At 40.0% G+C, this 16,783-nt stretch overlaps 1 protein-coding gene across 1 annotated transcript; it reads right to left on the reverse strand.

Annotated features, from left to right (window-relative positions):
* Positions 1-207: 207 nt before the first annotated feature.
* LOC148030290 (putative aquaporin PIP2-1) lies at positions 208-3,527 on the reverse strand. The gene is made up of 4 exons (XM_087686574.1): positions 2,971-3,527; positions 2,208-2,503; positions 790-930; positions 208-486 (listed from the first exon to the last, which is right to left on the reverse strand). The coding sequence occupies exons 1-4, from the start codon at positions 3,260-3,262 to the stop codon at positions 367-369; spliced, it is 849 nt and encodes a 282-aa protein (XP_087542700.1). The 5' UTR covers positions 3,263-3,527; the 3' UTR covers positions 208-366.
* Positions 3,528-16,783: the final 13,256 nt, after the last annotated feature.

Raw genomic sequence — 16,783 nt, forward strand, 5'->3', positions numbered from 1 at the left:
CAACACTACTAGCAGAATGCACAACGCCTTCTAGGAAAGGACAAGACACGCCTTCTTTAGTTCCTTGAGTGGTGAAGCAGTATGCACAATGTCTTCTAGGAAAGGACAGGACACGCCTTCTTTAGTTTCTTGATTGGCAAGACTGGACGAAGGACTCATGCATTCCTTTCTCTCTCAAGCACTTCAAGCAAAGCCTCTACAAAATAGTTCATCAATGCCTCAACAAATGTGTGTTATATTGAGAAATAGGATGTAAGATGCCAACCATGGATTAAAATGAAAATATACACATGGCCTTCAAATAGTTCATAGCGGACTCTAATCATACAGGCGGAAAATGAAAAAGAACGGCTGGTCTGCTTGGTGTCAAAGGCTCGCTTGGCTACGGAAAGATCCAAATGCCTTGTATGCGCCTGCTCGGAGGACATATTGGTGGTAAGCAGCAGCTATGGCAGCTCCAATGAAAGGTCCAACCCAGAAGATCCACTACATTACATGGCAACCCATATCAGAATTCAAGAAAAACTCAACATATTTACTTCCAACATCATTCACATCTATCTCTCCTTGGGCTCGCCCAAAGATAACAAACACATACCAAGCCATGTCATTCCAAAACCCACATGTGAATTCCCTAATCTCAAGCATATTTCAACTTGGTAAAAGCATTGCTTTTGTAGTTGGAGGAGCACCTAACACCTCATACACAACAAGGTTTTCTCTCCACTTCAAGTAGCTAACACCACATGCAAAACAAGGTTTTGTGACCGCCAAGAGGAAACTACTCACATGTTGATCCCATGTTTCCTTGTGACCATATATAACTGCAGCTCCAAAGCTCCTAGCAGGGTTGATGCCTGTGCCTGTGATGGGGATGGTAGCTAGATGTACCATGAACACTGCAAATCCAATGGGAAGTGGTGCTAGAACCTGTGTCCACAATCAAAAGAAATCGTTAGGTGCCAATATTATATCAAATGCACAACAATAGGTGTTTTATGAAGATGGCACTGTTTAAAATTATCCCAAAGGAATGAATGGAAAATTTGAGTAAAGAGCAACCCATATACAAGTCTAAAAGTATAGTTTCTTTTTACTTGATTCCTTTAAGTGACATTAGTAAACCCTCAATTTCTTTTTACTTAGTTTCTTCAAGTGACACTAGTTACTCTTATTGGCGACCTACTTGTTGAAAATGAATCAAGTTACTTTGTCCACAATCAAAATGGCACTATATAAAAATGTGACTTGGTTCATGTTGAGGGGTTTAGTGTGTCATGAAGGTGAGTGCAAAGATGATTATTAGTTATAGAGGCATACAAATAGATAGTGACTTTGTGCCTATGTGAGTATGAGTTGTAACGGCGCCCAAAAATAGATAGTAAGTATGTGTGTATGTGCACTTGTAACATTGATGTAGATGATCATATAAGGTGTCCTTCTATATGCAATTTGTAAGTTTATGTATGGCAAAGTATCTCTCATGTACACTCTATAGTGTGTAATTTCATTATCTATAGTTATTAATTAAGTTGATCATTTCCACATAGATAGTTTCAGCTTCCATTTTAGTTCATTTAGAACCCCTAACTAGGCCAACCTCCTATCCTTGCTTGACAAAGGAGAGTTTTGCATGTGTTAGCATGATGACAATGCAATTTTATAGGCTGAGAACTATGTAAAAAATGTGGAAACATCCTTGTGTGTTTTAGGTACAGTTGGTGGTTGATGTACATCAAAGTTAAAAGATTTTTTGAAATAACACAAAGCCTTCATATCTAAAAGTTGTGTAAGGTCTCTCCCTTACTTTGCAAGCTTTGGGCATAATGTTATAAACAAGTTGAGCGAGGAAACATTTCAGATTGAACCTACAAATACTCTTAGAAAACTCTTTAACTTATTTGTGACGACCTTAATTCTCACATCTGTATGGTCATTTAGTGCAGGAATTAAAAAGAATTTGGTGGGTTGATAAAACTAGTGGCTTACCACTAGGACTAGAGAGAGAGAGAGAGAGAGAGAGAGAGAGAGAGAGAGAGTGTGTGTGTGTGTGTGTGTGTGTGTGTATGTATGGGGGTGAGCGTGTGTGAGATGACTGGCTCCAGCCTCCAGGTTATGAGACGGTGAAGGCTCATGACTAAGAGATGGGTGCTACGTATGTCTGTGGATAATGTAAAAGAGCAGAAGAAGAAGCAAATGGTACGTACGGGGACGTGGGAGTCGCGGGCGTTGCGCTTGGGGTCGGTGGCGGAGAAGACGGTGTAGACGAGGACGAAGGTGCCGATGATCTCGGCGGCGAGGCCGGTGCCCTTGGAGTAGCCGTTGGCCAGCATGTTCGCGCCGCCGCCCGCCCCCACGTAGTAGCTCCGCTGGAACGCCTTCACCAGCCCCACCCCGCAGATCGCCCCCAGGCACTGCGCCACCATGTACAGCACCGCCCGCGGCAGCGACACCTTCCGCGCCAGAAACAGCCCGAACGTCACCGCCGGGTTGATGTGCCCGCCTGCCCCATCCCCCCATATCATCATCATCATCACTCATCCTCTCTAGTCCATCTTTATTGCATTATGTTTAACCACACAAATGAGAGGAAACCTTCTCCTTTCTACCTGCACAGCTGCTTACAACATCTATCATACGTGCTTCTACCATTAGCTAGCTCTTATGATAATATATTTAAGCACGCCCTGCTCTTAGCCCTTATTCAAAAGCTAGCCAACTACCGAAAACCAGTTTCAGATAAACAGTCAGCGTTCTCTGCATCATCAGTACGCAGCACACATTGATTATGCTGATAGTCATGCACACCCCACCTTGCTAATTTGGTAATGTCAACATAAACACCATGAATTACGCAAATCACACCATACTCGGTGAGTAAATTCACATGGATACACTCAATACTATCCCTAATTGCACGCTACAGCATGTGCGAATAGCTCAACCATGCAGCGCCACTCGTGACGTTACCTGAAATCCCGGCAGTGCAGTACACAAGTATGAAGATCATGCCCCCGAAGGCCCATGCTATCCCGAGAATGCCCACCCCGCCGCAGCTTGTCGCATGGGAAGCTCCCACCACAGTGGCTATGGTGACATACAGGAACAGAAGCGTGGCGACGAACTCAGCAATGCAAGCTCTGTAGAAAGACCACAGAGAGAACTCGTGTGCGTCAACGAAAGGAGCAGGGGGAGGGTCAGAGTAGTCCTTATGCGGCACTCCGCCCTGCATTTCCACCTCCTTCACACCTTCCTTCGCCATCTTTTTCTGCTCTCCCTCTCCCTCTCTCTCTCTCTCTCTCTCTCTCTCTCTCTCTCTGTATCTGTGTTCCTAAAGCTTCCTAGACTTTGTTCTGTGTCGAATTGAGGGAAGAATTTTGGGTGGAGAAGAAGAGCTCGTGAGAGGAGCGTTACAAAAGCATGCACTTGATGTACTGGCGATGTTTTTGAGCTTGTCTGTGGTAATAAGACTGATAAAGTAAAGCTTCCCAACGGCTACATAAAATGCAGACAAAAGCATCACATGCGCAGCACACACCAGAGAGCTGTAGAAGAAGCAAGAAGCGGTAGGGCCCCAAACATCAGACCCTTCAAATTTAATAAAAGTTATACGATAAGGCAAAAAATTGCAGAGCTGATGAAGAAGAAGCTGCTAGAGAAAGCAGCTTGTGTGGGTCACCTCAATACCTGGGGTACATCCCATTATCCAGAAACACTACAGGAGATGAAAGCTGACGTGGACATCAAAAGCTTGCGTACAACATAGACAATGGTAAATTGTAATCTAGCGGTACATCCTTTGGTTAAAGAAAATTGGGCTTCACGAATAATTCTAAGATTAAGCCAATGGGTCTTTGTATAGTGGTTCACATGTAGGTCGAGTAGCATTGGTGTGTGAGTTCCAATCCCTCACCCCGCACCCTCCCCACGGCACATCTATAAGCACCCAAAATTGTAAGATCAAACCATTGGACTTGGATTAATGTATCACAAGGAAGCTTACCTCCCCCCCCCCCCCCACCTCGAAGTGAGGCATAGTCTCACGAGCTTTGATGCATAGCAATTGTTTTCATAAATTATGACCTACATTGAGAAAGTGAGGTACCTTAAGTTGTAGGGTTAGTGGTTAGTTCCGTGAGGAATATTCAGTGAGAACTATCTATTATCTCCTAGATTGATTCATTAAAAAAGTGCAGAATGTTTTGCACATGCTTTATGTGTTCATGGCGCATCTTGGGGCCAATCCCCGAGGTGTAGGAGAGTTGTAGTTGAGCCACAGTATTCAGCCAAGAGGCACTCCTTTTGTTTGTTCTTCTATGGTGTATAACATCGATATATGTACGGACTCCCTGATCTAAGGAGTGTGGGAAAAGTTATCTGTTGGATTACAATCCATACGAACGCAAAGTTATGTATTAGAGGTTAGGGTTGTATACCCCTTAGACATTCTTGGTCATGAGGCCGTGAGGGGTGGTTTGGGTGTGTAATAGAGGCCCGGCTAGTGCCTTAGAGCCAGTGTCGAGCATATTTTAGGTCTCGGCATTTTGGGTTGAGCTGTATGGTTTTTATGTGTTCTATTGACCCTCTGTTGAGCTTCTGTAGAGCCTCTTTCTCTATTTTATAAGCCTATGTTTGCTTTTGTATGTGTTCTAATGGATGAATGTTTGGCTTTGCTAATGTTTTGCAATGTTGAAAGAGGAAAAATGCAAGCTCAAAATAGCTCGAAGAAGTAGTTGAATAAGACTTGAAGTGAAGACTACAATGACAGTGACACTGATAGTAGTGAGCTCTTAAGGGGCACTGTAGTGGCTCTAGTGACTCTTCATATCAGGCATACCTCTTGGGAGGGGTATCCGTGACCAAGATAGGATTATTGATTGCGATTCCAATGTACTATCAAGTGAGGATATATAGGAGAGGGATAGATTATGAGAGATACTCATTTCTATGCTTAAAAAAACATCGTATCTATATGAGAGATTGAGAGAAGTCTATGAAAACATTGAATATGAATACTATGTGATGAAATTCTATTCAAAGTGGAATATCCTAAGCTTTGGGATGCTAATATACCTTCGTGTGAATAAGGTTGGTTTTTGAATCATTGGTCTATCACTTTTGTTTTTTAAAGGGCCTTCATCCCCATCAAATATGTGTAGCTTTTATCTTGAATTTTGCATGTTTCTTATAATGTTATAATTTAAATTGACATTCTATATAAATTTTATGCCTTTGAGCAGGCTTTAGACAATGTGGATTGGTTGTTTATCTTTGTAATCTTGTGAAGTTATAACCAAATTTAAGTATTTTACAAGAAGGAAGTTTTCATGCTCACCCAATGTGAGAAAACCTTTTGCAAAGCTTGAATTAGTTGTAGCATGAAGCGAACCCGTCCTTTCCCTTATTTCTCGAACCCGGTTTTTAGGTGGTTTTCGTGTGAATCAAAAGTTGCTTGGCAAGTAGACCAAAAAGTTGATGAATCCGGTAAACAAATCCAATTGGGAGTAAACCAAGGTTGTATTAGAATGAAAAGCTATGGGCTTAAGGGGGAAGAGTAAGCACTAAGGACGATATAGACTATGAAAGCCTCCTATTCTTGATGAGAAATGCTAGGCAGGTTCTAGGGCATGTTTGGCAGACAAAATGTGTGATGTCAAGGTCAGGTTATGGAGATTGCTTGCGTGCCTCGCCATCAGGCCGGATGGACGGTCATGGGGGGCTACTTGCTCTGATGATCTACACCCTTCTTTTCAGACAACACGCCAATATCCGCACCCAAAAAGCTGACACTTTTAATAATGTATGACAGCGGCTGCAGAGACTTAAGAGTGTTTTCCTTTTCGTATGTTTTTGAAATTCGCAGCGTCATTTCATTATTCTCTTTTTTTTTTTTCTGGGTGGAAATTTGCAGCTTCACTTCATTCTATTTATTGAATATTGGTATGGAAACAAGACAAGCAATAAAGCAAAGCGACCTGGTGCCCGTGAGCGTCATCATTATGCCCGGCATCTTCTTGCAAAGGTTTTTTTTTCTTTTTTTCTTTTTTTTTTGGGGACCCTTATTTGATGAGTAAATTCGAGGATGGGAGGAGGACGAAGGAAGGCTTCCACGTTATTTTAATTAGGCCTACCGCCCACCCAAAATGAAATAATGACTGTTGTGGGATCGCTACAGCCTACTAGACTGACTGACTGAGTAGCTGGAGTGTGTGATGATGAGCTGGGCGGCCAGCGTACTTCCTTTTGCGAGGGCTCGTGCACATGCCAGCAATTCACAAACGCTTAATAATAGCCATACGCTACACACACAACTTACAATCCTCAAGCAGAGAGTTTTGTCCAGTGTTGTAATTGTAATCGCTGTACCGTTGTAATTATAATCGCTGTACCGCGAGGCCCGAGAGAGAGAGAGAGAGAGAGATCTTGAAAAACTCTTTTTCCATCCAATGGAAAAAAGGATTGGGCTAACTCCATTCGGATTTGGAAGGGAAATAGTCAGTTTTATAACTAAAATGCTTAAAAAAAGCTAGTTTTCAATAAGGAATTCACCTTGTGTATGAGGCCCGGTTAGAGATCACGATGGATTCCGTGAGTTTTTTTAAAAATTCCACAGTGGATTCTGTGAGGTTTTGCAGTGGATTTTGTAAAACTATATTTATTTGCAGGGGCTCATATACACAATGTGGATTCCTTTGTGCAAGAAATTGACGGAGACACCTGTCTTTTTCAGTCGTTATGTTAATTTAACGTGCATGCGGGTGATTCCATGGCGAGTGATTTCATAAAATACATATTTAAATTATGAGTTTAGAGTGCACTCGTATTAAATTAAGGTTATGACAGAGTTCCAACCTATTTATTTCTTTTGTAGCTAAAGACTGCTAGGTATTCACTTTTATTGGTTTAATTTTATTATTTTTTAACAATTATGAATGCTTCAGTTGATGTGTAAAGCAGGCGGCAGTGGCATTGGGAAGCATTGGGCGATAGCGTGTATTCAAATTACCTAGAAAAATTTATCATTTTTTATGGGCACACGTCTTATCCTTAAAGGCGTGGCACTAATATTTATTTAGGTGCGCTTGACAAATATTTATTATTTTGTATGCGTATGGGCGCATAGTTCAAATATTTCATTATTGGACATTGTATTTGGACACAGCCCGACTTTTGGGCCACCCAATCGCTTTATTCTTTATTTAGACAAAAGCAAACACAAAAGCTAAAGCATGCTAATTGTAAAATTGGGCTATTTTTTAGCTTTGAGATGAATAAATTTGTAAATACATGCCTTATGAAGCGCTCACACAAGGGCATGGGGAGAGATTGCACCCAATTTGTCTTTTTGCCTCGTGTCATGCAAATCTTCTTTCTTGCTTTTTGAGCTTAAGTAGAGTTCTTTGTTCTTGGCTCGTGTCATGCAAATCTTCTTTCTTGCTTTTTGAGCTTAAGTAGAGTTCTTTGTTCTTGGGGACCTTCCAGCGCTCACTACGTACGTATCCAACATCCGATTTGTGCACCAAATATTGGGAAGAAGCAATTGCTACAGCAACATATCTTTAAAATAGGATGTACTCTACCTCTCTTCACAATTACACTCCTTACGAACTATGGTTTGGCCACCCTCCTGACCTATCACATCTAAAGGTATTTGGATACACTGCCTTTCTTGTCAAAATGGACCACAAATCTAAATTCTCTCCTAGAGCCACAGAGCTTATCTTCACTGGATATGGTGAGCCTTATGGTCACAAAGCTTATAGATTTTATAACCCATAGCACAAAGTCTTTATTTATGGTAGGAGTGCCATATTTAAAATGAACTCCCTATCTTTTCGACCCCAAACTCTCAATCTCTTACTCTTCATCCAGTTGCACCCTTTGCAGCCACATCTTTGAGTTCATCCCTTGCTGCACACAACTCTAATGATGGGTCCGCTACTTCCACTTCATCCTTTGCAACACATACATCCCATTTCAGGTCTACATCTTTAAGATCCTATCTCTCTAGCTCACAATAGTTTGCTAGCAGCTGCTTTTCAGTGTCAAAATTAGTGCCATCTTCTCCTCCTCCTTCCCTCATGAATATTGGTAATAACTCCCTACTTGCAACAACCAAATCAGTCCCCAATCCAATGTTGGTCTAATAAAGCTCCCCACTCAGGGACAAACCATGTAGCAAATGGTGCCCACCAGCAATCCATGTAACCAATCCACACTGCCAGCTTGTGCCCTTCCTATTGATTGAACAATCATTTTAGCTGCTATCGCCTCCATTAATCCATCAAACCCTTGCCAGCCCACCTCCTTAGATGTACCTTCATAGGTCAATCCACTTTAGCTGCCCCATGATACTTCAACCCTAGCTATATCAATAAACAATGCTCAACATATAGTAATGACAGAAGTATTCACTCAACCCTCACTGGCTTTAGCTCCTCAACTATCTCCTCTATCATCTTCATCTCTTCCTAAGTAGCTCCATTCAATCAAAACACGAACTCTAAGAAGCAAAGCAACTTCTAACTCTACCCCCACTCTTCAAAAGTTCGCAAGAATAGCTCCAATGGCTTCAACATCAAGCAACTCCCCTCCTACTGCCCTCATTGTCACCACTCTCAAACCTCCATCTCCCATCTCCACTTCTAAGACCATCACTCTCTGTAGCTCTTCTAACTCCAAAGATGGTGAAGTTATGTCATTACCCAATCCATGCTATAAGAGCTTGGATGACCTCTATGTTCAAGCAAATATTGTAGTTGGACAAGCTTGAATCCACATCATGATAGTATTCCCGAGGCACCAAATTGTCCCTCTGTCACTCAAGCACTCTATGAATCTTCTCATTGGCAAGTTTCCATGCTTGAGGAATCCAAAGCACTTCTTCAAAACCACACCTAGACATTGGTCCTTCTTCCTCATGGGCAATCAATAATTAGCTCTACAAATGGGTGCTTCGTAAAAAGCTCAAACCAAACACCAACAATGACAAGTACAAAGCTTGCCTAGTAGCTCGTGGTTTGGAAGAGATCAAAGGCCTTGACTACGAAAACTTATCTTATGCAGGACACATTATTTCTAAGGCCATGCATCAATCCATATACAAACATTGGAAGTAGTTGAAATGAGTCTTGAGATACCTAAAGGCTACATCTCATGTGGGGTTGTATTTTTCTAAAGGCAAAAATGAATTTCTTTTAAAGTCCTATTTAGATGTAGATTGGGGTGGAGACCTCTCTACCAGAAGATCTCTAATGTGTTTTTCTAAAGACAACAATGACTTTCTTTTAAAGTCATATTCAGATGTAGATTTGGGTGGGGACCTTGCTACCAGAAGATCTCTCATAGGTTTCATTATTACTCTAGTAGATGGTCCTATCGCTTGGAACATTAAGCATCAACGATCAAAAGCACTTTCTACTACAAAAGCCAAATATGTAGCATGCAGCATGGTAGCCCAAGTAGTTATCTACATTAAGAAACTCTTGGAGGAGATCCATTTTGGATACTACCCTTAGCAAATTTTCATCTTTATTGATAAACCATGTATCTATGTGGTTCAAGGCGCCAAATTAAGTCTTAAACTCTGCCATATTGATATGAGATATTATTTTGTTTGAGAGTTAGTAGAGAATCCCCATATCGCCCTTGATTATGTATCATCCTATGATAATGCTCTTGATTTCCTCACCAAATTGATTCCCCACTTAAAGCACACAATTGTGATGCAAATCCTTTGCATGCTCTGGGGGGGGGGAGGCATGATATTATAGATGGATGTAAATCATGAACTTCAATGGTACTCTCCTTTCTTTTCAATTGTATCTAGTTGTATTTAGTTAAACTCTCTATGGAATCCTTTTGAGAGGGGATGTTAGGATAAATTCTAGATAAGGTAAGGATATGCAAACATGTGGACAAAAGGATCCCATAGTTATCCTCATTGTAAATATCCTAGATATTGAGAATATGAGCTCACCTACCTTATTTAATGTACCATGTATATATACAGCTACTAGCAATGAAATCATCAATTGTAGTTCACTCTATTTTCTACTCACTCACTCACTCACTCACTCACTCACTCACTCACTCACTCTCTCTCTCTCTCTCTCTCTCTCTCTCTCTCTCTCTCTCTCTCTCTCTCTCGCATTGTGCATGGTGTCTTCTCATCTACTTATCCTCTAGTTCTTGCTTTTCACCATAGATACTAGAGATAGGAGAAGAAGGGAATAGGGGAGAGAGAGAGAGAGAAGAAGAAGAAGAAGAAGAAGAAGAAGAAGAAGAAGAAGAAGTAGTAGTAGTAGTAGTAGTAGTAGTAGTAGTAGTAGTAGTAGTAGTAGTAGTAGTAGTAGTAGTAGTAGTAGTAGTAGTAGTAGTAGTAGTAGTAGTAGTAGTAGTAGTAGTAGTAGTAGTAGTAGTAGTAGTAGTAGTAGTAGTAGTAGTAGTAGTAGTAGTAGTAGTAGTAGTAGTAGTAGTAGTAGTAGTAGTAGTAGTAGTAGTAGTAGTAGTAGTAGTAGTAGTAGTAGTAGTAGTAGTAGTAGTAGTAGTAGTAGTAGTAGTAGTAGTAGTAGTAGTAGTAGTAGTAGTAGTGGGGAAGAGTAGAAGAAGGGAAGAAGAGAGAGATAGAGAGGTAAAGATAGGAAGGGATGGGGAGAGAGAAGGAATATAGGGAGTGAGAGAGAGAGAGAGTTAGAGATAGAAGCATAGAGAGAGAGAGAGAGAGAGAGAGAGAGAGAGAGAGAGAGAGGGAGAGGGAGAGGGAAAGGGGATAAGAGAGGAGGTCTTCTACCAAATATTAGAAGGGTAAGTCTTGCATATACACTTTGGAGTCCTAAGGAAACACTCATATTGAGGTTGGAAGCTTAAGATAATACCATGAGGATGTTTTGTACTTAACTACTCTATCAAACCAAGCAACATCCAATTTAGCTATTCCATTAAACCAAGCAACATCCAATCCACGATTCACAAAGGACCCCCAGATACTTGTTCCACTCCTACTCTTATTATTGATAATCCTAATGAGATTTCAATGGAAAAGAAAGGAAAATAAAGGTTATCCATAGAGACTTGAATGAAGAAAGCTGTGATTGAGTTGTGCATGAAGCATTGAATCAACTTGGAAAATAGGTTGTGATATAAAGGAAAGACTAGAGATGCATTATTTAGCTTGTGACTTAAGTACTAGGAGAATGACAAATGAAAAATTGAGTTGTGGATTGTATCTTCTTTTGCAAAGTCTCCAAGGGACATTGTTTAGGTTGTTGAAATTGTCTTTTTGAAAAAAGGCTAATTGTTTTGAAAAAGAGATAATCTTCTTGACCAAGATAAGTGATTGACTCTAAAAAATAATCAATGTGTTTGTTGATTGATACTATGGAAAATGAATATTTTCCTAGTTGTTAATGATAGGTTGACTGTCTTGGTTATGTATTTGCATAAAAGCTCTTGGGCCCTCATGGAATGGGTTTCTAGGTGCACACTAAACCTCCCCCAAGGTTAGTGGCAAGAATCCTTTACCAAGGGGCTAGTTTGATCGTGTTGGAATCTAGGACCAGCTCTAAATGGGAGAGGTCTCTATGTAGGGAGGACATTAGGATAAGAGATGACAAGGATGCTAGGGGGCTTTGACCATAAATCCCTTGGGTTTATCAATAACTTGAATTAACCCCTATGAGCCCAAGATGGACTTCCTAGAAGGCCCTAATACTAGATAAGGCTAATTGGTTGATCTTGTGCCATGAGATTTGGACAGAGCTCCAAATTAAGGGACATAATGTTGGGGTGACATTGCACCTTGGAGAAGGGGTAGGATAAATATTCTTATTTTGTAACTACCTTCAAAGGATTGTTTGACATTGTCTTTATGTCCGTGATAGTAAATTACGTGAAGAAACCAATATTTTATGGCTAATTAAGGAAGTTGTCTTTGCATATCAAACATAAATTTGTTAGGACAATTAGATAACTAAAATACACGCTCGAGGAAAGGGAGAGAGCCAGATCCATGACGGATTCGTCCCATGGATGGGTGGCGTCAATAAGCCGAGAGTTTTCCTTCAAGGCAATGTAATTAGGAAAGAGTTGAGTACTTGACTACCTAGCGTAGAGTCTTAGATCATGATCAATTCCATTTAATGGGACTCAAGTCGCAAGACTATACCCTACTAGAAAAAGGGGCTGACGCATATTTCTCCCCCTTATTTCTCAATCATATAAATCAAGTGTGGCATTGATCTACCTTATTTCGAGTCGGCTTGCAAATATGGTGGCTCAGGGATTGATACTAGTCAAGATATAGGTGACCTTAGCATCAAATTAAAAACACAGATTTATATTGATCCCATGAGAGAGCCTAGGTGACAAAACTTGTGTTATTCTAAGGAGTATCGGGTGGTGTCGCTTAGGAAAATCTCTTGTTGGGCCACTAAATTGTGCCACTAAGGGCTTCTCAATTAGGCACATTACACTAAGTGTGACTAGGCCCTTAGATACAACAAGGTTAGTGTTGCATTAATAAACCATACAAAATTTTCACATATTGGCTAGTTTAATAACATAGCTTGGACAAATCTTATTTATCAAGTTTCCCTACCATACCATCAAGCTTTACATACTTTTTTACTCTACTTTACTTTGTGACTAGTCCCTCTTGTGGATCGAAACATAATCACTCCTCTTGCCAACAAAGATAACTTCTTTGATTTCAATTCTATGTATGGATAAACCTTCAGAATCAAGGAAGATGTCTATTATTTTATGGAATGTCCAAGGGGGGATAGAAGTGAGAAAGGTAGCATGCAAGAGAATGCAAAGAAAGTTAATGTCAATGCCTTTGCAAGAAATAAAAATAACAAAAGATGACCTAATTTTTTTTTGAGTTTCTTAATTATGTGTAAATTATATCCTCAACAAGAAGAGGAAGAGAAGGCTCAATGTTAATGATCAAAGAGGAGCTATGAACAAAAGTTAGATGATGGAAAGATACTGGAGGCCAAGCTGTTTCAACCACTCTTGATACAATATGATTTATTCAATATATGGGTCCTTGTCTTCTATGGATAGGGCTAGTTTATGGAGATACTTATAATAGGCCTATGATAACACAATCTTAATTGATGATTGGAATATGGTCCTGGTTGATGCTGATGGATCACATGCATATAACTCCATGCTTGCTAAGGCAATGGAGAAATGTGATGAGGTACACTTTGGACTCAAAATGGACCCTCTAGGGAGTTTGGCTTAGTCTCTCTCCTCACATATGGGGCTCATGATAAAATTTTGCAAACAAACTCATAATTTGTTAGACCTTTGATGATTAGAATGTACTCTTCAAGCTCTTTCCATTGATCTATAGCATGCCATCGGACTCTTTGTATTTTTAAAGATTCAAAATTTACATAACCCCTTGTTGTGACATCTATATTACTTGAGATACTTAGAAGACAAGTAGAATGTACTCTTCAAGCTTTTTCTATTGATCTATAACATGTCATGAGATTCTTTATATTTCAAAAGATTCCAAATTGACGTGAGCCCTTGATAATAGATGTCACACGAAGGGGCCATATGCCCAATTTCAAATCTTATGAAATGCGAAGAATCTCATGACATACTATAAGTCAATAGAAATAGCTTGAAGAGTGCATTTTAACTATCAAAGGTTCACAAAGATTGAGTTCATTTAGAAAAATTTCATTGTGATCCTATTTTGGATGCAAGAGATTGATCCAAACTCCCTAAAGGGTCCATCGTTGAGTCAAATCTTTGTTTAACACAAATCTTATGAATTAATTAATCATTGTCTCATCAACCTCAATTGTTTGTTTGCTTTCAATAGGAAGCCTCCATGAATTTACTTGGCATAACAAGTATAAGCACTTTTCTTAGAAACTTGCAAGGCTACACCATGCATATGTGAATCACATGACATGGTGGATTGTACCTCACCCCAACTTTTAGTCATCTTAGAGAGTCTTAACTCTGATCATTGCCTAATTCACGTGACTTTTAGGATCAATTTGCACCTATATCTCTTTGTGATAAAAAAGATGGAGAGGGGAGAATCTCCATACCTAGATGGTCTTCTTATTGAGCACTTCAAGGTTTTATGAGAGATGCACATAAAAGATTTATACTTGTTTTGATACTGCATGTATAGTACATGGAACTGTTTTAGATTTTATAAATGAGGGAAAGGTTAAGATCTTGCCCAAATTCTTACATGAACTTAAAGTGGGTCAATGAAGTTCATTGACAATGCTGAATCTAATTTATTAAATCATTTCGAATGTGTGATAAAACTAATTATATAAATGGAATATGCTTTTGTGAAGAGGGGCTAATATCTACTTCTTAACATGAATAGGGACAAATCATATGATCATTTAAGGTGGAAATCATTATTAAAAGTAATGGAAAATTGGGGGTTTGGTACATGATTTTGTAGCATGCTCAAAGTGTTGTTTAACAATGCTAGTGCAAAAGTCAGATTTAATAAATATACAAATAATATATCTCTTACCCCTTTCAAGTCAAAAGATAGTGCATCAAGGTCACCCTCTTTTAACCATTGCCACTGATATACTTCTAAAAATGATTGATACTACAATAGATCATGGCAAAACCAATGAAAAATAATATGCAAATATATGCTAAAATATTGGGCCCCACCTTCAAAGAGATCACTGATATTTTATTCAATACCTTTTTATAGGTATGCATATTGGAAATATCTGTCCATTATAATAACCATTGAAAATCAAGCCAGATAGGGGAGACTGGATGGTGATGTGTATGGATATGAATTTCGGTCGACTACTAAGAGGATGCCTTCTGGTCTATTGGAGGAGACACCTCACACTATCTTCTTAAAGGAAATTTCAAGACCTCCAAACTCCCTTAATGTGGTATTCTTGGGATTCTCTTGGTGGTGCTCATGGTGATTATTCTCTAGGTGAGTTTCTATGGTGAATCGAAGGGAAGAAGTGTACTTGGTTGGGAGCATAAAAACTTGAAGATGAGTTGATGGTGCATTACTCCTTAGGATCTTTACTAGTAACTAAAAAATGTATCATATAGTTGCTTCCTAAGAAAAAGTGCTATTTTTCTTATTATGCACACAATATATTTTATTGGTTTGGGAGATAAGTTGAACCCTAAGTGGCCAAATAGCATCCAAGCTGCATAAGTGACAAGCCGACCAAATGCAAACTGCGCCTCCACAAAATTCTCAAATGCAAGTCAATTCAAGCCCAAACATCTACCATACTACAAATGCCAACTATAAAGAAAATGACAGTGAACCAAGAACTGAGCTCTACTCTTTGCTCAAGAAGCATCCGAGAGCATAAACATCAAAGTGGCATCATCCAAATACATTAGCATATCATCCCGAGTAGTCGGGAGCACCCGTAGACCATAGGCATAACCAAACTGGAGGTAAAATAATATGTCAACCAAGGTAGCATAAATCCCAACCAACAATGAAGTGTTTGCATCCAAATCAAGTCTTAATAGCTCTCAAATAGCATATCCGAGAATAAACCATGATGACCAAGCATCAATACATCCAACACGACACCTGAATGTCAACAAAGAGCATTATACATAAGCTGTCCCTAATAAAACCTTGCTGCTGCCCAAACAATGTACATTAATAAATCCCTGCATAAATCAAGATATGGAAGCTCAAATCAAGTCCCAAAGTATCTCAAAACATTGGGCAAACATCCCCAAAGCATTTGGGCATCAAATACCAAGCCTCGAGAGCATAACATAAGCTAAGAGCATGGCATTTTCTTGCTATAAATCAACTCAGATCTGTTACAGAAAATTCTAAGATTTGAATTTGGCAAATCTGACATTGCCATTGTGTTTGGAGCATGCCAAAACCCCAAGTTAGACTCTTACCTTGCCTAAATCGGGTTCCAGATGTCCGAGATATGAGAAAAAAGGGGATTTTTAAGCTAGATTTTGAAATAGGCACAAAAACATGAGCTACTACTGTGGGGCCTGCTTGAAAGGGAGCGACGGATTGAAGGTTGGACTTGAGAGCTATGGCGGGAGAGCAAGAGCAAGAAAGGGAGAGACTAGAAATGGGAACTCCAATAGTCACAATGTGTGACCGGGCCTTCCTTTATTCAAACTGTCACTAAAAGAATAAAGAATAAAGTGACGGTGACGGGCGCCCGCCACCTGCAATGTGCAATGGTGATGACTATCAGTGTAGTAATACACGTGCAGCTAGGCAGAGGTGCCTTTACCCCCAACAACCTCCCACTTAAAGGCGAATCTGCCCCAGTGAGGAGTGAAAATAAAAAGAAAAAAGACAGTACAACATGTACACATGTACAACAGGATGAGGAAAGATGTCATCTCATCCCACACCCATCAACCTCCTGAGGAAGGCAAATCGCTCTGTAGAGAGGCTTTTCGTGAGCAGATCTGTAGGATTCTGGTTAGTCGAGATCTTGACAAGATCAACAGACTTGTCCTCAACGACCCCACGTATCAAGTGATACCTCATCTCAATGTGTTTCGTCTTCGCATGGAAGACCGGATTCTTGGCTAACTGAATAGCACTCATAGAATCCGAATGCAGTGTAGGGATAGCATCAATACCAAGGTCAGCAACTAAACGACCCAACCAAATGGCCTCCTTGCAAGCCTCAGTGGCTGCAACATACTCGGCCTCTGTAGTAGAAAGGGCCTTGCATTTCTGCACCATGGATATCCAAGAAACAGCACCTCCAGCATAGGTGAATACATAGCCGGA

The sequence above is a fragment of the Lygodium microphyllum genome, chromosome 10 (assembly GCF_053477565.2).
Source record: "Lygodium microphyllum isolate KBCC chromosome 10, Lygodium_microphyllum_v1.1.10, whole genome shotgun sequence".
In the NCBI taxonomy this organism is placed as follows: domain Eukaryota; kingdom Viridiplantae; phylum Streptophyta; class Polypodiopsida; order Schizaeales; family Lygodiaceae; genus Lygodium; species Lygodium microphyllum.

Coding starts and splice junctions, on each gene's coding strand:
- LOC148030290 (XM_087686574.1), bottom strand. CDS start 3,262: ATGGCGAAGGAAGGTGTGAAGGAGGTGGAAATGCAGGGCGGAGTGCCG. Junction 2,504..2,970: donor CTGCACTGCCGGGATTTCAG/GTAACGTCACGA, acceptor GGGATGGGGCAG/GCGGGCACATCAACCCGGCG. Junction 487..789: donor AGGAAACATGGGATCAACAT/GTGAGTAGTTTC, acceptor CATGTAATGTAG/TGGATCTTCTGGGTTGGACC.